At 39.5% G+C, this 22586-nt stretch overlaps 1 protein-coding gene across 1 annotated transcript in view; it reads left to right on the forward strand.

Annotated features, from left to right (window-relative positions):
- The window catches only part of LOC137148011 (mucin-5AC-like), a 56951-nt gene that overhangs the window by 16650 nt on the left and 17715 nt on the right, over positions 1-22586 (forward strand). Inside the window, exons 10-31 of the mRNA XM_067540419.1 lie at positions 260-398; positions 1038-1148; positions 2114-2183; positions 2880-3017; positions 3106-3270; positions 3839-3933; positions 4584-4710; positions 5571-5826; positions 6374-6426; positions 6902-7002; positions 7865-8016; positions 10827-10965; positions 11060-11173; positions 11756-11935; positions 13270-13509; positions 14591-14747; positions 15022-15150; positions 15709-15853; positions 16875-16918; positions 17020-17217; positions 18507-21158; positions 21424-22377. Of these exons, the coding sequence (XP_067396520.1) occupies positions 260-398; positions 1038-1148; positions 2114-2183; positions 2880-3017; positions 3106-3270; positions 3839-3933; positions 4584-4710; positions 5571-5826; positions 6374-6426; positions 6902-7002; positions 7865-8016; positions 10827-10965; positions 11060-11173; positions 11756-11935; positions 13270-13509; positions 14591-14747; positions 15022-15150; positions 15709-15853; positions 16875-16918; positions 17020-17217; positions 18507-21158; positions 21424-22377 (6359 nt within the window). The remainder of the gene's footprint in view (positions 1-259; positions 399-1037; positions 1149-2113; positions 2184-2879; positions 3018-3105; positions 3271-3838; positions 3934-4583; positions 4711-5570; positions 5827-6373; positions 6427-6901; positions 7003-7864; positions 8017-10826; positions 10966-11059; positions 11174-11755; positions 11936-13269; positions 13510-14590; positions 14748-15021; positions 15151-15708; positions 15854-16874; positions 16919-17019; positions 17218-18506; positions 21159-21423; positions 22378-22586) is intronic.

Raw genomic sequence — 22586 nt, forward strand, 5'->3', positions numbered from 1 at the left:
AAGGAAGTATGATATATAGATTTCTTACCTCTAACTTACAGTTCTCTCTCTTTGTTTGTTTCCTGGAAGTGTTTTGACTTTTCCAAGACAAAATAAACTGCAGCCACTCACATATCTGCAAACATTTATTTCCTCTGAAGAAGCCAAGAATAATATGATGGGAACATCAGTGGCAAAACAACAAAACTTAATGGCATTGTAACTGCTTTCCTCCAAGCTATTATCATTGATTTTGATTAATTTCTCTGCTTTCTTCCAGTACTTGCAATGGAGGCCAGTGGAATTGCAAAGACATTCCATGCCGTGGATCTTGTACGGTAGAGGGAGGTTCACACATCTCCACATATGATGAAAAGCAATACAATATCCATGGAGACTGTACTTATATTCTGTCTAAGGTAAGCTCCATCAGGTTTTAATAGGTCATAAAGTCCTGTACAGTTATGTGGAGGAAGGAGTGGAAGGGCTGCCTCCGTCAGGATTGGAGAAGCTAACCACACTTAGGAAAGAACATTGGATAGTCTCTTGTTAAAGCAGGAGAGTACTGTATTGAGCAAGAATACATAGCAATTCATGCAAAATGTATTAACTGGTTGTGATACTGGGAGTCCTGAGATGTAAGGTAAATACTGATGTATTTCAGATTCCAGGATGTGGTAATTGTTGGTAAATGCTGAATTTTTAAAAGCAGTTGCTGTATTGGATCTATTTTCATAACTGTGATACAATTCACAGTTGCTTTGTTGCAACTGTTTTTGCCATGTTACAATCCTTGGTAATCACAGGTCAGGCAGGAAAAGATGGTGATAGAGAGTGGAGCTGAAGCACATTTTTGAGAAGGGGTTCAATCAAAATTTTTAATCTAAACACCAGACCAGATCCAAATTCAGTGACTAGTTCTAGTCTCTATAACAATAACACTAGTTACAGGTAACCATGAGTTTTGGGAAACTTTGGACCCACCTCTACAAAATTATTATATTTCAGACCCGGGAACAAGTCTTTAAAGCAATAGTTGTTGGTATTTTTTTTTCCAGCTCTGTGAAAATGACACATTCACTGTTCTGGGAGAACTGCGTAACTGTGGCTTGACAGACACTGAGACATGCTTAAAGACAGTAGTCCTCAACATTAATGGAGGACAAACTGTAAGTATCCAAAACAAGCGGTGAAAATGCTGCAGGAATACTTTATAAAAATGTGGGGAGCAAAGAGTTTAAGCCAGAATGAGTCAGGGGCAGAACTATGTTAATAAATGATTTTTTTTATTCAGATTGTAAAATGCTTCATTTGAGACAAAATGAAAAATGTTTAATTTTCAAGATTTTTATCTTTGAAAAAAATTAATAAAACTGAAGTTAAAAAGTCATTTTGAGTTGACAAGTCTAAATATTTCATTGTGCACATGTCAGAAAGAAAGGTTTAAACTTTTTTTTTAACAGAAACTATTTGGAAAATATAATGTATTATTTGTTTTATTAATATAAATATGTATTGTTCGTAGATGCGAATCTGCATTTCTCAGCAAAAAAAAAAAAAAGTTTAATCTAAAAAATTTCACCCACATCTAGTCAGGGAGTTGCATTTATCTTTCTAAAGATCTGCATGTCTGGAAAATACATATTACTTTTTAAAATCAAGGTAAAATAAAGTTATCTTTCTTTATCATAATAGTGAGATCAGTATTATGTTCAGCCTTATGCAAGTTCAGTCAGAAAAGATATTTTATTCACAAAACAGGAGAGAAGTTCTCTTTCTGTCAACTAAACAATGAGACCATGATCTTCTTGTCTTCTGGCTAAAACTACCAGCTGCACAAAAGTGGATGTATGTCAGTTCAGACACAGAAGCCCTGCCTCCCTGTAAACCAAGATAGGCTGACAAATGCTGCAGCTCTATAAAGGACAGCGAATGAGTCTTTAAAACAATTCCTTTTTGGTATGGAAGGCAAGGGAAGATAAAAAGGAAAGAAAATTAAGCTTTTAAAGGAAGGGCAAAAAAATCAGAAAATCAATCCCCTTCCGTTAAATTCATCAGGACCCATTGGGGTATTATCATACTGATATTACCAACCTATGACATAATGTTCCTTTATCTTTATCTTCCTTGCCAGATTGTTGAGATCAAGTCTAGAGGCAGCGTGTTTCTGAATTGGATCTACACTCAGTTGCCCATCTCAGCAGGTATGTTTCTCTCCCAGGGCCAATGGGTGACATTTTCAAAATTTCACCTAAATCTCTGCTTATTATTTTAAACTTCAAAGGAGTGATGTGGTGTCAGTATAATGAAGAATTCTAGAGCCTAGCACGCTCACACCTACATTCTCACTACCATGCTTTGTGACCCAAGTGACGATTCCAGCAATAAAAATCCAAAATCTGGTGTACAAAAAGAGTCATGATACATTACAGTCTGTTGTCCAACTCATTAAGATAGTAATAGGTTTTTTGCTGTCTATCCTCCCAACGAATGATCCTCACTGAAGATTTTTATGCCACCCAGACCCTGCTCATTCTCCTTTTCACAATGGACTTGTGCAATGATCAAAATACAAGACTAGAAACTAAAATAAAATTATTCTTGTTAATGCTTGATGTAAACCAATTTTCCCCTTAGTTATTCTATGGGAAGGAGTAGGCAGAAGGATCATTTTCTTCCTGTGTAACTTTAATACAAACTTCACTTGCTAGCTCCTAAGCATTCACAAGCAAACCTTGCATTGTATTTTTCATTCAACTTTAAGCATATCTTGACTTTACTCCACACTAGGGTTCACTGTAGTTACAACAGTAATTCAAGAAGAAGAGCCATAACAATGGAGTGGTGTTTCCAGCATTTGATCTCTTCTGAAAACTGATTATCCTGTTCTTTGTCCATAGCTAATGTCACCATTTTCAGACCCTCATCCTTCTTCATCATTGTGGAGACAAACTTTGGACTCCAGCTGGAAATCCAACTCGTACCCATCATGCAAGTGTTTGTGCGATTGGATCCATCTTTCAAAGGGCAGACCTGTGGTAAGTGAATGTAACAGAAAACTAATGACCTCCCTGAAATCCACATTGATCTTGTATGAGTGATTCAAATCTTGTGCTTTTTCAACAGGTCTCTGTGGAAACTTCAACAATGTTGAGGCTGATGACTTCAAAGTCATGAGTGGTGTAGTGGAAGGAACAGCAGCTTCATTTGCTAATACCTGGAAAACACAAGCTTCATGCCTTCCCATCAAAAACAACTTTGAGAATCCTTGTGCCCTCAGCGTAGAAAATGGTAAATGTATTATAGAAAATTTTCCATGACATACAGGCAATTTGAAATTAGATTTCTAGTTTTTCCCTATAGAGCTAATTGAAAACACTTGACATCTAGGAAAAATTTAGAATAATTAAGGATTTTAAACATAGTAAAACATACATTTGGAATCAGAAAGAAACGTTCATAAGAGAAGAAAATCCGAGAGAAGATAAGTAATAAAATAACTTGAAAAATAATGGAAACTTTCCAACAATAGGAAACTGTAATCTGCACAGATTTAGGTTTAGTGCACAAGATGACAACTCAGTGCAGAATGAGTGTACAGTAGCTATATATTTATAAGGCTTTAATGAATTCTTTGTTCAAGCCATGGTGAGCTCTGCTTTTTCATAATTTTGGCTTTGGTTTTAACAAGCCTTTGCCACAAGGTGCAGTGAGCAAAACAATGTGGTTGCTGTGGTACAGTTTCAGAATTAGGTTTACAATAGTTCTTGATTTATACAAGGTCACGTTAGAAGCAGGTTTTTGAACCTAGTGAAATAAAAAGAGTAATATGGATTCATTTCATTTCCTCTCTTCACAGAAAAGTATGCCCAGCACTGGTGCGGATTGCTGACTGACAGCACAGGACCTTTTGCCAATTGCCAATCCACAGTCAATCCAAATGTTTACCACATGGTACTTAGCTACTTTTCTTTCTCCTTTAAAATCCAATTGAAGATGGATGCTTAAAACCAACTGTTTGGAAAGAAATGTCCCAGACATGTCTCCCAGATTATGCTGGATTTAATCTGCATAATATATCACTCCTTTTTCTCTATATATGTTTCTAACTTTATTTGTATATTTCTTACCCTTATTTCAGTCTGCAATCTTGGTTTCATCATCCTGAATTGCTTTTAAACTCTTTGTTAAACAAGAACTGCTATTTGCCACAGAGCATGAAAACTAATAAAATGTAAACATTTAAATAGGAAGTTTATATATAAGCATATAAATTACACTAATTCTATATAATTTTTTGTTTACTGAAGTATAATATCTCCAGAATAATCCATATATTTAGGGGAAATGGGAGATTACTAAACATACAGCAGATTCTTTGATTCTTATTTTACAATAATAACTGCCAATATTTGGGGGGTCTCTATTATCGCCATATGAACAAAACCTTAAAAGAAGGTGGGAAAACATTAAAGGTAGGCTGGCAAGCCTCACAAATGAATGCATACAGAGAAGAAGCTGATACATAAGACCAGAAGTTCACAGGACCGGTCTTTGAATGGGCAGTTCTGTGATTCTTAATTAGTTTGTTTCTGCTCTCCTAGAACTGTCTCTTTGACACCTGCAACTGTGGAAAGAGTGAGGATTGCATGTGTGCTGCCCTCTCTTCCTATGTGAGAGCCTGTGCTGCCAAAGGAATCCAGCTGGAGGGATGGAGGACTGATGTCTGTTGTAAGTGTTATAGCCAATCCCTAGGTCTTCTATTCTGAAAGAACCAGCAGTAGAATTTATCAATCAAATATTATCTTATATCAATGTCTAGCCAATCCAGGGCTCTCCCAGTAAGTTTTGAGGGAAAGGTATTAAGAAGTAAAATTCTAGCAATAATTCCCTATTTTTTTAATAATGTAGTGGAGGTTAGTTATGGTAAATGTAAACAGATGGAAGACACAGTTGTGGCTAGGAAAGAGACAACTGCTGCTGAAGTGGCTCTGTCTCTCTCTGCAGAGGCTTTGAAGTTAACTAGGGTTTCCTCTGTCACCAGTTGCCATGGAAATGAATGTGTCAGATCACAGAACTAATATTAGTTCTAAACAGAACACTTCAAAAATGGCAAATGTTTAAACAAAGGGTTGTTTAAAGTCACCAAGCTGTTTTCTTTGATCCAACGTTCCTGTTTCCAATGTAGCAGCAGGAATATCGACCTACCTCAGGAGGCCTCATGCCTCAGAGTGCACCAAAAGTTTATAGGTATCTGTTATAACTGCCAGCATGATGTGTGGTTTCTTTTTCCAAATGTCATATGAAAACACATCTTTTGTCAGTTGCATATGTCACTTCATTTGTCTCCCATCTCCTGTTACTTTTTAAAAATATATAATACTGTGCATTATTTAACTCTTAAAGCATTCAGGGATACATTTTATATGAAAAATGTGATACACAAAAAAATAGTTTAGTATTGTTGTTTATCTGCTATTCCCTCTCTATATATTCTACATTCTACATATTCCCTCTCTCCCCCCACCATATAATATTATCTGGAAATAACAAATCTGTTAATGTAATTTTGTTTGTTTTTCCTTGTCAAGCCAAATACACAACCTCATGTCCTAAATCCCTGAGCTACAGCTATGACATCAGTTCCTGTCAACCCACTTGCCGGTCTCTGAGTGAGACTGATGTCACATGTGACATCAGATTCATTCCAGTTGATGGTTGCACCTGTAAAGAAGGAACGTACATGGATGAATATGGCAAATGTGTGCCTGCTAGCAAATGTCCTTGTTATTACAAAGGATCTCCCATTCCCTCTGGGGAAGCTGTTCATGAGGATGGCCTTGTATGGTAAGAGATTCTTTTATAAAACACTGAAGCTGCATTGTATAAACTTTCTTAATAAAAGAACACACCTCAGTTAAGCTGGCTGTACCCAGCCCTGCCTGATTTTCAGTACAATGCTCTGTCCACAGAATATTTTTGTTAGTCTTTGAGAGTTGTGCATTTTTTCAGGCTTATGAAAACTATTGTATTTAGGTAAGATTTCTATTGTATTCAGTGATTATTCTCAGCATAAAATACAAAAATGCACGAATAGAGACAGGTTTTAGAGTATAATAAACATCAGACTCACAAAGACATCGTCCCATTTTCAGTCACAATTTTTCCTCGACATCTATAGCTGAGATCATAGTCTAATACCACTAGCAGTTGTGTTGACAAGAACATTTTTTCTGAAACCACAAGGTAGCATGTTAGAATTCCATGTCCTCTTGAAAAGTTCTGAAACAGCAGAAAAGAAGCTGTTCTCAGTCTTAATATGTGTAACTTAAAACAGAAGGTGCTATAGTAATACAAAATAATAAATATTATTATTCCCTTCCATTTCTTATAGCACTTGTGCAAAGAGTAAGCTGAGCTGCATTGGACCTGTGAACCAAATGCCAGGTAAAAACCCTTCTTTAGCTTGTCTTTGTTCTCTAGCCTGTCCTTGGTTATGAGTGTGTGTTCCCTCTTGTTGCAACAGAACAAACCTGAAACACACAGGAAATTCAATAGAATGGAAATTGTTGCTTAATTTCATGTATTATTTTTTAAATAAAATATCAGTTTATACAGTGTGACTAGTAAAAAAGCACACAAAAATTAACACAAAAATAATGCAATAAAAATTACATGTAATTTCTAAAAGATTATAGAAATTAAAAACCGTTACTTCCTATAGAATTCACAGCATCCTGTCACATAAGCCACTGCATTCTTTTTTTCATTGTACTGCATACGAAGAGCCTCGTCTCCTTATAGCAAATTGAAAATGTGTAGAACCCAAAGCACCCACAACATCAGAAGGTTCACCTTGTTTCTATTGCTATTGAAACTCTGGTGCCTTTTCTCATATCTCTCATATCATTCTCTCCCCTAGTTTGTGCTCCTCCCATGGTCTACTTTGACTGCAGAAATGTCACTGCAGGCACCACTGGAGCCGAATGCCAGAAGAGCTGCCAAACTCTTGATATGCAATGTGTAAGTATGAAGTGGCTGGACAGGATAGCCTTTGTAGAAAACTAATATTTGTTCATACTCCTGTAGACTAGAAGTGTTCATTGTTCATAAATTTAGTCCTGAAGCTGCAAAAAAACCCTGGAAGTGTGTTATGAAGCATTAACAATGGGATAATTAAAGGTCAAGTTCATGAGCAAAAAAAAGCCAAATTTACTTGAATCTCTACTTGAGGTACTGACTGGAGATGCATCAGACTTTGTAGAGCTAATTCAGACAATACCTAGCAAGAACTAGTTCTCAGCAAAACATCCAGAGGTCTGTCATATACACAATCTGTTCAGTAGACAATTATTGGATGTAGTCTTGATTGAAACTGTTAATATCTTTTGTGCCATAATGCATTTTTTTAATAATCTCTTACACATCCAATTATATTACGAAGGCTAGGACCATGATAACAGCCTGATTGGCTGTGTCATTTTATGAGACAGTATCACATGAGATAAATGGCAATCCAACAAATGCATCAGAAAAAAAATGTATTAAACCATTTCTTTTAACTTTCCATCTGCTCAGACACAGATCACCTAAAAAAATTCCACAGTTCAATCAGCAATTCAGGCTGGTACCCAGTTCAATACCTTTCACACTTTCACAATCCATGACCACCTATTAAAACTGGGACACATGAAAAGTTTACTTGTAACAGGTTTTATCTTCCACTAAATTTTTATTTAGCAACCAACTTTATGTTTTAGCAATCCATATTTTCCTCTGATTTAAACTGGATGGAAATAAACCCAGTCCAAAAACAGGTTCTAAGAACCTAACCTTACTCTCTGTACTCAAGTAAGTAAGTTATATTTTCTGTTTGGCTTTACAGTACAGCACACAGTGTATGTCTGGCTGCTTGTGCCCTTCTGGGCTAGTGTCAGATGGTAATGGTGGCTGTATTACTGAAGATGAATGTCCATGTATTCACAACGAGGCTACCTACAAACCAGGGGAAGAGATCAAAGTTGACTGCAACACCTGGTATGTATTCATTGACCTGCATGGTTCATGGAGCCATCACATTTCCCTTTCCAAAGATGCATATATAAGCAGCACAACAGTGAAAAGAAATTTCCATTGTGGATTGGGTTGGCAGATGGACTTTTCAGTATATTAACCATAACAAGCTGGTTTTCTGTCATTCAAGGCAAATGGTAAAAGGAAAGAGTGGGAGCCAGGAAATTTTTAGGTTTAAAGTTTTCTTAGAAACAGATTCACAGAAAAATAAGGCTGGAAGGGACCTTGAGAGGTCATCTAGTCCATCCCCCTGTGTTGAGGCAGGACAAGTATACCTAGACCATCCATGACTGGTGTTTCTCTAATCTGCTTTTTAAAACCTCCAAAGAAGGGGAATCCAAAACCTCTATTGATAATCTATTCCAGAGTTTAACTATCTTTATAGTTAATAGGTTTTTCCTAATATCTAACCTAAATCTCCCTTGCTACAGATTAAGCCCATGACTTCTTGTCCTATCTTCAGTGGACATGAAGAACAATTGATCACAGTCCTCTTTATAACAGCCCTTAACATACTGAAGACTGTTAGCAAGTTTCCCCTCCATCTTCTTTTCTCAAGATGAAACATGCTCAGTTTTTTTTAACATTTCCTCATAGCTCATATTTTCTAAACCTTTTACCATGTTTGCTGCTCTCCTCTGTACTCTCTCCAGGTTGTCCTCATCATTCTTAAAGTGTGGCATTCAGAACTGGACACTGTACTCCAAATGAGGCCTCACCAGTGCTAAGTAGAATGGGAAAATTATTTCAGTCCTGTTAATATACCCCAGAATGATTTTAGCCTTTCTTGCAACTGCATCACCTTGTTGACTCATATTCAATTTGTGGTCCACTATAACCCCCAGACCCTTTTCACCAATACTGCTGTCTAGACACTCATTCCTCTTTTTGTAGTTGTGCATTTGATTTTTCCTTCCTTAATGTAGTACTTTGCACTTGTTTTTATTTAATTTCATCTTGTTGATTTCAGAACACTTCTCCAATCTGTCAAGGTCATTTTGAATTCTAATCCTGTCTTCCAAAGTGCTTGCAATTCCTCCCAGCTTGGTGTTATGGGCAAATTTTATAAGTATATTCTCTATTCCGTCATCCAAGTCATTAATGAAAATATTGAATAGTACCACAGCCAGGACAGAACCCTGTGGGACCTCATTAGATTCCTTCCCCTGAGTTTGACACCGAACCATTCATAACTACTTTTAAAGTACAGTCCTTCAACCAGTTTTGCACCCACTTTATAGCAATTTAATCTAGACCACATTTCCCTAGTTTGCTCATGAGAATATCATTGGGACTTTGTCAAAAGCCGTTCTAAAATCAAGATATATTGCATCTACAGCTTCTTCCCTATCCATAAGGCCAGTAATCCTGTCAAAAAGGAAATTAGATTGATGTGGCATGACTTGTTCTTGACAAAATCCATGTTGGCTATTACTTATAGCGCTATTATTCTCAAGGTGCTTGCAAATTGATTGTTTAATAATTTATTTCCAGGTATTGAAATCAGGCTGACTTCAATAAAAAGGTCCTCTTTGTTCCCCTTTTCCCTTCTTCAGTCCTTTGGGACCCACCCATCTTCCATAAGTTCTCAAAGATAATCACTAATGGTTCCAAGATTCCCTCAATTAGTTCCTTAAGTACTTAGGATGAATTTCATCAAGCCCTGCCGACTTGAATATTACTAACTTATCTACACATTCTTTAACCTGTTCTTTCCCTATTTTAGTTTGCATTCTTTTCTCCTTGTTGTTAATATTAATTATGTTAACTATCTGGTCACAATTTATCTTTTTACTGAAGATTGAAGCAAAATAGTCATTAAACACCTCAGCCTTCTTGATGATGTCTGTTATTAGCTCTCCTTTCTTGCAAACTAGAGGATCTCCTTTGGCTTTCTCTTGCTCATAATGTATTTATAGAACCTCTTCTTATTGCCTTTTATGTCCCAGGCCAGGGGTAACTCATTTTGTGCCTTAACCTTTCTGATTTTGTCCCTAAATGCTTCTGCTATTCTTTTGTACTCATCCTTAGCAATTTGTCTATGTTTTCACTTTTTGTAGGATTTCTTTCTGATTTTCAGTTAATTAAAAAGCTCATGATACAGCCAAATTGGCCTATTACTATTCTCCTATCTTTCCTTTGCATCAGGACAGTTTGCTGTTGCTCTTTTAATATTGTCTCCTCAAGAAACTGACAGCTTCTTCCAATGGGACCTTGCCTACCAGTTCTCTGAGTTTGTTAAAGTCTGCTCTTTTGAAGTCCATTGTCCTTATTCTGCTGATCTTCCTCCTTCCATTCTTTAGAATAATGAAATCCATCATGTCATGATGATCACTTTCACCCAAATTGACTTCAACCATCAAATTGCACCCAGGTCCTCCTTGTTGGTCAGAATCAAATCTAAAATACCTATACCCCTGGTTACTTACTTCACCTTCTGAAACAAAAAGCGGTCACCAATACATTCCAAAAACCTATTGGACATTTTGTGTTTTGTCATATTACCTTTCCAGCAGATGTCTGGGTGGTTAAAGTTCCCCCATTACTACCAGACCTTGTGTTTTCATGCAGTATTTTTTATATTCCGATTAACTTCGTCATGCTAATGGTATAAAGCTTTTGCATTAATTGTTTGCATGGAGAAATTCTAACTTTAACACTAGAGTAAACACAACATTTACCAGGACTGATATATCCTGTATTAAATAAATGTGTGGTGGGAATTTGTACCTCAAGTGAGTAATTTTATTATTAAAAAGTTTTCTTCTTCTTAGCGTGTGTAAGAACAGAATGTGGATATGCTCCAGTGAACAATGCCTGGGTACATGTGCTGTTTATGGAGATGGGCATTACATTACATTTGATGACAAACGGTTTAACTTCAATGGAGATTGTGAATACACATTAATCCAGGTACTGAGCTTTTCCCTTTGCATTATTATTTGTGGAGTCACCCATATCCTCGATATGGCAATTATCCATCTGCTAACTCCATTTCTGTCTTCAGGACTACTGTGGGAAAAACAGCACAGTTGAGGGAACCTTCCGAGTTGTCACTGAAAACATCCCCTGTGGCTCTACCGGCACCACATGCTCTAAGTCTATTAAAGTCTTCCTAGGGGTGAGTAGCTTTTCTGGTACTTGTTTGAAAAGAACAGTTTTATTGTGTATCCATTTGAGACTCAAGAGTAGCCAGAAACTTCTAAAGAGAAGACTTTCCAAGGTTTGTAAAACGCAAAGTCAAAAGCAAACAAAATATTTGGTAGAGTTCAGAGCTTTATTTATTTATTTGTTTACTTATTTGGTGGCAAAGCTATCCTATGTAGTACTTGGGCCAAATTCAATTATCCAGGAGAGTTATGTAAAATAAATCATCTTATGGCACACCCTATAGGGCCTCTATAATTGTAGATACTCTTTTCTTTGATTAACTTAAACATTTTAAAATGTATGTTCTGAAAATGGTTGCATGGTCATATGATTTGAACAATATAAATTAGCTTTATCTCATTTGCCTCAAAAATAAATAATTACTCATCATTTTTGCTGGATAAATAAGTATTGTTATTTTTAAAATGGAAAATATACATAATTAATATTATTCCCGTACATTTGTTGTTGGCAGGTGCCTCCTATAACAAATCAAACTAGTTACTGAAAAGCTGATTCTTCATCATTTCTTTGATTTTTCTCCTCATTTTAGGCCTATGAGTTGATACTCAGTGAGGAACATCTTGAAGTGGTAGAAAGAAAAAATGGAAGACAAATGCCATATCAAGTCCGCTACATGGGCATGTACCTGGTTATTGAAACCAACAATGGACTGATCCTCATGTGGGATAAGAAAACTAGCATCTTCATCAAACTCAGCCCTGATTTCATGGTAAGGCTTAAGAAGCCAGGAGTTTGCAGCTAACTGTCATTGACACAAATGAAGAATTATCATAGCTCTTCAGTGAGAAAGCAACATTGATTAAAATGAAACGAGAATATGTCTGAAAGTCTCTTGTAAAATTATACAAAATATTTTTAATCATGTTTCAAATACAGATGTTAAAGGCAGTGTGTGGTACTATACTAGAGTTATTGATGTATGAGAAAGATATTATATACCTAGGAAATGGGAACTTTTTCGTCCTATTTGCATACCGCACTGACTTTTCCATTAGGGAAATGTATCAAGGAGTGGTTCAACCAGCTTCAGAAATGTATGTAGTATGTTCTAATGCCATGAGTTCTTTACCTAAGTAGCATACCAGAATCAAACAAGTACAGTAGAACTTCAGAGTTATGAACATCAGAGTTATGAACTGACCAGTCAAGCATACACCTTATTAGGAATCAGAAGTTTGCAATCAGGCAGAAGCAGAGACAAAAAAAAAAAAGCAAATACAGTAGAGGACTGAAATGTAAACTACTAAAAAAATAAAGGGAAAGCAGCATTTTTCTTTTGCATAGTAATGTTTCAAAGCTGTATTAAGTCAATGTTCAGTTGTAACTTTTGGAAGAACCACCAAAATGTTTTGTTCAGAGTTACGAACATTTCAGAGTTATGAACAACCTCCATTTCCAAGGTGTTCATAATTCTGAGGTTCTACTATATAGTTTTCCCACAAATATGGAATATATGTGTTTTAGATTCATACATACAGCATAGTATTTATGTCAGCCTTTCTAAATTTTACTTGCTCACTTGCCTAGGGTGACATTTTTGAGATGGGCAAGCAAAATATTCATTTTTTATCAGTGTCATTCATTTTAATAAAGAGCAAGTGGGTAGGTTTTGTGCCTAGGCTGGTCATTTTCATGATAGTTTTCTATGGTTATTTATCTATGTAGGTCTACTGTATACCTGTACAACACAAGAATATACAGTTAGCTAACAAAAGTATATACAGTTAGCTAACTGTGGGTTCGTCATTTCCATGGTGGTGTCATAACTCACCAGTGATGGGGCACAATAACCATGCAATTTTCTTATTTTTCAAACTTAAACAAAAAAATTACTAGGAGTATAGCCCTCAGACCAGTCATCATGTCCTTTTACAGAGAAAAAAAGCAGATTGTTTTTCTAAGATAACATACTTTCCAGGATAGAGTCAGGATGTTACCAAACAGCTACAGAGACCATGGAAAATAGGGAATTTCAGACATTCTTTTAGTCTGCAATGTTGCTGCAAACTTTCTATCATCCTCTTTTTGTGTGTGTGTGTGCAGGGTCAGGTCTGTGGCCTGTGTGGAAACTACGATGGCAACGCCATTAATGACTTTACCACCAGGAGTCAGTCTGTGGTAGGGGACGTGCTGGAGTTTGGAGACAGCTGGAAAGCGTCTCTTACTTGTCCTGATACCAACAGGACAAAGGACCCATGCTCTACAAACCCCTATAGGAAGTCGTGGTCACAGAAACAGTGCAGCATCATCAACAGTGAAGTCTTCGCTGCCTGTCACTCTCAGGTATAACAAATCCTTAGAGTGAAATTCTCCTAAATAAAGACTATATTTTTATATTCCATAGATGCCTGTGCACTTCACATTGAGTTGTCACTCCCTACATTCCATTGACTATAAGTGGTCTGCTAGCATGCTGGTGTATATATCCTAGACATGGGTGTGAATAGGAGCAACTGGATACAGTCCCACACCTCAAACCTTGGCTGTTTGGATCCAGCCCTGAATTTTACAACTCAGGCTCATCTCTAATATATACACTAGGTTGTTGAAGAAACCCATCCATTAGAAGATGGGAGTCAGAACTAATTGCTAACCAAATTTCTGACTATCCAGAAATTTCATTTGGGTCCATTTTCTCCTTATTCCAAAAGAACTACCCCCTCTGAAGTTTATTCTCATATATTCTGACAGTTACACAATTCGTCAGTTAAAATGTTTCATCTTGAACTGTCACAGGTAAATTTCAAACTGGATTATTCTACTCAACGGGAATGGGCCTGTAGAACAATATAACATTGCTTATTTTATAGGAAGCATCCTTGTTTTTCTTGTGTAAAAGAAGGATAATCTCAAGTCAGTATGAGTTTTCTTTTTAATATGGGTTAGTTAATATTTTCCTCATCTGACATGTACAGAATACAACCTCTGTCCCTGAGTTAATTATTAACATTTTGGGGTAGAAGGGAAAAAAACCTCAATTTAGATATGAGCAGCCATTGCTAAGGCATATGTAAAACAATGCAGCCTAACTCTGTTCTTTATATTTTAATTCTTTCCTTAGATACAAACCCTAATTTTCATAGCTAGGTGCCTAACTGTTTGAAGCCCACCTTTTGGGGCTCAAATCTGCAATTGTTTGCAAATTTGCTGATGTGCATGACCAAATGTATGATTTAGATATACTGTTTCAGCATCCACGTGAGAAAATTGGGCCTAGTTTGTCTAGCAATGCAAATACAAGAAAACGAAAGTTACAGATTTTGCCTTCTTGTGGCATGTTAAGATTCTAGAAGAATTGCTCTGGCAAAGCAAGATGACCCCAGAGAAAGTAACACTTACATTTACTGTCTTCTTTGTCTAACAGGTTGAACCAACTAAATATTATGAAGCATGTGTGACTGATGCTTGTGCCTGTGACACTGGGGGAGATTGTGAATGTTTCTGTACAGCAGTAGCTGCATATGCACAAGCATGTAATGAGGCTGGCATCTGTGTTGCATGGAGAACCCCATCTATCTGTCGTGAGTATTAGCCAATGGAGATTGAAAGAATGGTGCATCAGTTTTAAGGCAATTGTTCTGAGAACGTTATTGAAAATGTTATTAAATATATGACAACAATTTGTTCTCAAGCCTTTGTTTCATATTAAACTGGGTTGACAATTATGTTGTTTCAGCTCTTGATTCATGACTTTCAAGACTATCCAAATAATATGGTAGTGATATAATGCAGAGCTATGAAAAAAACACTGAGGCATTTTGTTCTGAACATGTCTGTTTTCCTATTTCCTCTCAGCTATGTTCTGTGATTATTACAACCCCAAAGGGGGATGCGAGTGGCACTACAAGCCTTGTGGAGCTCCCTGCATGAAGACCTGTAGGAATCCAAGTGGAAGATGCCTTCATAAATTACAAGGTCTAGAAGGTAAAAAGAGCTGACGGTATATTTTTCTTGCTGTAGAATAGACAACTAGTTACCATTTTTTTTCCAGCTCAGACTTTGTTGGATCAAATTCTCCATTCAGATACACCCATACAATCTTATTTTCTTCAGTGGGTTGCATTGGTATAAGGGTAGAGTTTGGTCCATTGGGTTTGAAAACATTTGTAGGACCAGTCTCTGTGGGCTCTGCTAATAGTAATAGTCAGTGTCACAACAGAGAACTGTATTAGTATCTTGGTTCATAGTCTAGTATCACATCCAAAGCTTAGGGGTCAGGGGAGCCTCGTTTGCTAAATAATAACTCGTTCCAACCAACAAAGGAGCCATTAACAAGAATCCAGAAGCAGTAGTTTATTTGGAAGGACTCATCATATTATAAAGAGTGCAAGCCAAAGAAAGTGAGCCAGGGGAAGGAGTACAAGTTTTGAAAACCCTTGTGCCCAAGAAATTGATAGCTAAAAGTAGAAAAATAAAAAAGAATTACCTTCTATATAAAGTTCCAGTTTAAACTCTTCCAGCTTAAACTCTTTTTCGCTTCAGGCTGTTATCCAAACTGTCCAGCGAACAAGCCATATTTCAATGAGGATGAGATGAAGTGTGTTGATAACTGTGGCTGTTATGATGCTGAAGGAAACTACCACAAACCAGGAATGAACTTCTACTCACGGGACAACTGTCAGTCATGGTAATGTACAGTCTGACTATGTTAAGGGGAAAGGATCAAAGCAGTGTTTGAAAGTTATGTGCCGCAGTCCCACAGTGAGGTGAATTCATGTTACCTGTGCAAAAAATGATCCCTTATTGTCACGTACCAATTTTCATATGACTAGTGAGCAATTCCATTCTGTTGAAGCAATTTTCGATTCTGTTGAATTTGTTCTCAGTTTCACAGTAAATTCTTCAGCTTAGTGCCCAGAAAAAAATATTATGTACTTTATAACCAGATTTGTTCTATTCTGTGCTCCTATATCATGGTGATATTCCTGTAAGGTCATTCATCACCATGATATAAGAATATAGAATAGAATAAACCTAGTTATATAATATATAATATAGATTTGTTTCTGAGGTTTATTCTACATCCACATATAATTTCCAATATTCAGACTTTTTTTCCTTTTCTAACCTCAGGGCCAAAAATCATTGGAAGAGTGAGGAAAGTGACAAGTAGCTTCCCTAAAGTCTTCTTTCTGCAGTTTTGCATGGTCTTTGACTTCACTCTTGTGCAGGAGCTGTAGTCTGATATCAGGGAGATGGTTGGGAAAAGAATGGCAGTCAGAGGAGCTGACGTGAATTGGCTGTAAGGGGAGGGCATAAGAAGAGGTTAGTCTGACAGTAAAGGGATGGGGAAGGAATGGACCTCCCTCTTCTTAACCTCCCTCTGACCCATGCTGCTCCAATGGCAGAATTGGCCTTATGGAGGAAGAAAGAAGCAGCCTCTAAGCAGGACATGCTGCAGGTACTGTGGAGATGGAGCAGCACCTCCTCCTAACTATTCAATTTGAAATAGGTAATTGAATCAGAGCTCACTATCAGAATATTAGCTGGAATCTAGACAAACACCTATCTGAATTTCAGTCACACCCTAATTCAGAATAACTCTGTTTCTGCTGGAAATTCAGTGAAAATACCACAGTAGTAAAATGAGTTCATCACCCTTCATGAATCTTCAGTCTCACATTTCTCCTCTCTGTCATTTCTTTCAGTACATGCACAATGGAAGGCACAGAATGCAAGTTTGATGCTGAAGGTAAGTTGGTAAAGAAGATTTATGAATGAAAACAAATTCGTGGGCTTTTATTTCATTTGACAGGTGACTGACAATGTCATTCCACCTCTTCTGTTTTACAGCATGTAATTGCTATTATGAAGGACACAAGTATAAATATAAGGATGTAATTTATAACACCACAGATGGTATTGGAGGATGTTTGAGTGCAACTTGTGACAGCAACGGAACAATAACCAGAAAATTCTTTGAATGCAGTGGAATTGCAACCACAACCCCATTTAGTACATTTAGTACAGTTCTACTTACAAGTACTGCAGGTATTTCTGTGCATTCCTCAAAATATCTGAAAAAATCTTTGCATGCCTGGGGGTAAGGGCCACTTACTCCTCTAATTGCACATGCTTGTACTGTAAGTTGGTAACTTCTATGAAAACAGTAAGAAACTCAGCTGGAAGATCTGGCCCCTGAGGATTCTCTGCACAGCTGGTGCAGAGATACAACAGCAGCTTCTACAAATTCTCTCCCTTAGCCCCCACTGTTACCATGGGTAACACCAGCACAGGATGCTCCCAGAAGAAAGCTGGTGTGGCTAGTGCATCTTTATGCCCTGGAGATCCCTGGATGCCATAAGCATGAGGTAGAGCAGCTTTCTGGCCAGCTCCCAGGGAGCTCTAGATTGGTGGCCATCTTTACTATCTCTCCCTATATATATGGTGGGCAACAAATAATTTTAAAATAAACTAAGCACTTTAGTGCAGTCTCAAAGATAAGAAATCCACTCTGAGGGAACTTTCAAGGTATTTCAGAATGTCCTTGGACACTCTTCCTAATTGTTAATGATTTTTGTAAGCAAGCTAGTGCTTTCTTCCAAAAAGCTCCTTTACTCCTGCTTGATCCTGCAGTTAACACATGATGCTGAACATGCAAAAATAACATATATTCATAGCGCTGTATAGTAACATCATGAACACAACATGATGAATTCAACCTTGGATCAAGCAGAAGCAACCATCCTGTGGAGAAGATGGTGTTTATTCAACACAAATGTCTCAATAATATCAAGATGCTACAGAAATCTGTTAAAATAAAGAAAAAAATTCTAAATCTGACTGTCCTGATTGCCATTGACTTGTTCCTTGTGCAGTCATTGTGAAGTGAGTGTACCTTTTGAGCTTCTAGAAATCAGTTGTAAATAACTACAAAAGATACAACACAGTGGAAAACCAGGCCCTCTATTCTTTACACTTTACGCAGTAGAAAAGTGCCTCATAAAAATTTATTGAGTCCCTTGTATATTGAGATCTGACACACAAGAGATATCTTTGAATATATTTAACTGCAAAACAAGAAAGAAACAGACTATAAGTCAGATTATGTTTTGTTACAACATGCACTCACATAGGTGATCAACATTGCTCTTCCAAAACACATGGCTGGAGGACAGAGTCTAAGATAATAAAAGTCGCTTGTGACCTTAAAATCTATCAAATTGTGTGAAAGATTAATACCCCAAATGCAGTGATAGTAAATAGACATTAGACAGTAATTATTAACAAAAATATTGAATTTGAAGACAAACGACTACTTTTTTTTCTTTCTACCACAGGACTAACAACTACACCACCAGCTCCAACAGTGTGCGTGCACGAAGTATGCCATTGGTCGGAATGGTATGATATCAGTTATCCAAACCAAGACTACAATAACGGAGACTTTGAAACATTTGAAAATATAAGAGCTAATGGACATAGTGTTTGCAAAACTCCACGCGATGTTGAATGCAGAGTAAAATACTTTCCTGACAGATCCCTAAAAGACCTGAACCAAAAGGTGGAATGTAGCAAAGACCGTGGACTCATATGTAATAATCAGGATCAAACTCCACCAATCTGCTACAACTATGAGATCAAAATATTATGTTGTAACTATGTACCATGTGATGCTTCAACATCCACCCCATCAGTCACAACTATTGAAAAGCCAGGAGCAACAACTACCTCCCTTGGTACAATATCACTGCAAACATTAGTAAGCACACCCATAACAGGCAAAACTCCACAACCTTCACCAGGTTCCACTCTGACTTCTTTGCAATGGAAAACCACTGAACGCACCACACTTCTTTCTGGACAGCCAACGTCACAGCGAACCACCATCACACTTGTACCCCAAGTTTCCACTACAGTATCTACCACCACTGGAAGTACTGCAATTCTTTCCACAAGCCCAGGACAGCCAACATCACAGGGAACCACCACAACACTCGTACCCGCAGTTTCCACTACAGTGTCAGTCACTTCCTCTGCTTCTCCTTCAACTCCAGCCACCAGCACAGCTACCACCACACCTGGAACAGCACCACTGCAAACAGGAACAATCCCACCCGTAACAGTCACACCTCCAGAAGTTTCAGCTGCCTCCACTCTTCCTCCTTCGGGACGGACAACCACTGAAGGCACCACACTTGTTTCTAGCCAGCCTACATTGCCAGGAATCACCACCACACTTGTACCCGTAGTTTCCACTACAGTATCAGACACATCCAAAGAGTCTTTTCCAACTCCAGTTACCAGCACAGCAACAAGCACACCTGACACAGCACCACTGCAAACAGGCACAATCCCACCCGTAACAGTCACACCTCCAGAATTTTCAGCTGCTTCCACCCTTCCTCCTTCAGGACGGACAACCACTGAAGGCAGCACACTTGTTCCTAGCCAGCCAACATCACAGGCAATCACCACCACACTTGTATCCCCAGTTTCCACTACAGTATCTGTCACCTCCACTGAGTCTTCTCCAACTCCAGCTATCAGCACAGTAACAAGCCCAGCTGGCACAGCACCACTGCAAACAGGCACAATCCCCCCCATTACGGGTACTCCTGGAGAACTTTCTACAGGTTCAGCATCCACTGGAAAGAGATCTACCACCACTGGAAGTACTACGCTTCTTTCAACAATCCCAGGACAGCCAGCATCACAGGGAATCACCACAACACTCGTACCCGCAGTTTCCACTATAGTGTCAGTCACTTCCTCTGCTTCTCCTTCAACTCCAGCTACCAGCACAGCTACCACCACACCTGGCACAGCACCACTGCAAACAGGCACAATCCCACCCATAACAGTCACACATCCAGAACTTTCAGCTGCTTCCAACCTTCCTTCTTCGGGACGGACAACCACTGAAGGCACCACACTTGTTCCTAGGCAGCCTACATTGCCAGGAATCACCACCACACTTGTACCCCTAATTTCCACTACAGTATCATTCACCTCCACAGAGTCTTCTCCAACTCCAGTTACCAGCACAGCAACAAGCACACCTGGCACAGCACCACTGCAAACAGGAACAATCCCACCCGTAACAGTCACACCTCCAGAAGTTTCAGCTGCCTCCACCTTTCCTCCCTCAGGACGGAAAACCACTGAAGGCAGCACACTTGTTTCTAGCCAGCCAACATCACAGGGAACCACCACCACACTCGTACCCGCAGTTTCCACTACAGTGTCAGTCACTTCCTCTGCTTCTCCTTCAACTCCAGCCACCAGCACAGCTACCACCACACCTGGCACAGCACCACTGCAAACAGGCACAATCCCACCCATAACAGTCACACCTCCAGAAGTTTCAGCTGCCTCCACCTTTCCTCCTTCAGGATGGACAACCACTGAAGGCAGCACACTTGTTCCTAGCCAGCCAACATCACAGGCAATCACCACCACACTTGTATCCCCAGTTTCCACTACAGTATCTGTCACCTCCACTGAATCTTCTCCAACTCCTGCTATCAGCACAGTAACAACCCCTTCTGGTACAGCACCACTGCAAACAGGCACAATCCCCCCCATTACGGGTACTCCTGAAGAACTTTCTACAGGTTCAGCATCCACTGGAAAGGGATCTACCACCACTGGAAGTACTACGCTTCTTTCCACAAGCCCAGGACAGCCAACATCACAGGGAACCACCACAACACTCGTACCCGCAGTTTCCACTACAGTGTCAGTCACTTCCTCTGCTTCTCCTTCAACTCCAGCTACCAGCACAGCTACCACCACACCTGGCACAGCACCACTGCAAACAGGCACAATCCCCCCCATTACGGGTACATCTGGAGAACTTTCTACAGGTTCAGCCTCCACTAGGAAGGGATCTACCACCACTGGAAGTACTACGCTTCTTTCCACAAGCCCAGGACAGCCAACATCACAGGGAACCACCACAACACTTGTACCCCAGTTTCCACTACAGTGTCAGTCACTTCCTCTGCTTCTCCTTCAACTCCAGCCACCAGCACAGCTACCACCACACCTGGAACAGCACCACTGCAAACAGGAACAATCCCCCCCAGTCACACCTCCAGAAGTTTCACACTCTTCCTCCACTGGGACGGACAACCACTGAAGGCACCACACTTGTTTCTAGCCAGCCAACATCACAGGGAACCACCACAACACTCGTACCCACAGTTTCCATTACAGTGTCAATCACTTCCTCTGCTTCTCTTTCAACTCCAGCTACAAGCACAGCTACCACCACACCTGGCACAGCACCACTGCAAACAGGCACAATCCCACCCATAACAGTCACACATCCAGAACTTTCAGCTGCTTCCAACCTTCCTTCTTCGGGACAGACAACCACTGAAGGCACCACACTTGTTCCTAGGCAGCCTACATTGCCAGGAATCACCACCACACTTGTACCCGTAGTTTCCACTACAGTATCAGACACATCCAAAGAGTCTTTTCCAACTCCAGTTACCAGCACAGCAACAAGCACACCTGGCACAGCACCACTGCAAACAGGCACAATCCCACCCGTAACAGTCACACCTCCAGAATTTTCAGCTGCTTCCACCCTTCCTCCTTCAGGACGGACAACCACTGAAGGCAGCACACTTGTTCCTAGCCAGCCAACATCACAGGCAATCACCACCACACTTGTATCCCCAGTTTCCACTACAGTATCTGTCACCTCCACTGAGTCTTCTCCAACTCCAGCTATCAGCACAGTAACAAGCCCAGCTGGCACAGCACCACTGCAAACAGGCACAATCCCCCCCATTACGGGTACTCCTGAAGAACTTTCTACAGGTTCAGCATCCACTGGAAAGGGATCTACCACCACTGGAAGTACTACGCTTCTTTCCACAAGCCCAGGACAGCCAACATCACAGGGAACCACCACAACACTCGTACCCGCAGTTTCCACTACAGTGTCAGTCACTTCCTCTGCTTCTCCTTCAACTCCAGCCACCAGCACAGCTACCACCACACCTGGCACAGCACCACTGCAAACAGGCACAATCCCCCCATTACGGGTACATCTGGAGAACTTTCTACAGGTTCAGCCTCCACTAGGAAGGGATCTACCACCACTGGAAGTACTACGCTTCTTTCCACAAGCCCAGGACAGCCAACATCACAGGGAACCACCACAACACTCGAACCCGCAGTTTCCACTACAGTGTCAGTCACTTCCTCTGCTTCTCCTTCAACTCCAGCTACCAGCACAGCTACCACCATACCTGGCACAGCACCACTGCAAACAGGCACAATCCCACCCATAACAGTCACACATCCAGAACTTTCAGCTGCTTCCAACCTTCCTTCTTCGGGACGGACAACCACTGAAGGCACCACACTTGTTCCTAGGCAGCCTACATTGCCAGGAATCA

This window comes from Emydura macquarii, unplaced genomic scaffold (genome assembly GCF_026122565.2).
Source record: "Emydura macquarii macquarii isolate MOO-44397 ecotype Brisbane River unplaced genomic scaffold, CSIRO-AGI_Emac_v2 contig_587, whole genome shotgun sequence".
NCBI lineage: Eukaryota > Metazoa > Chordata > Testudines > Chelidae > Emydura > Emydura macquarii.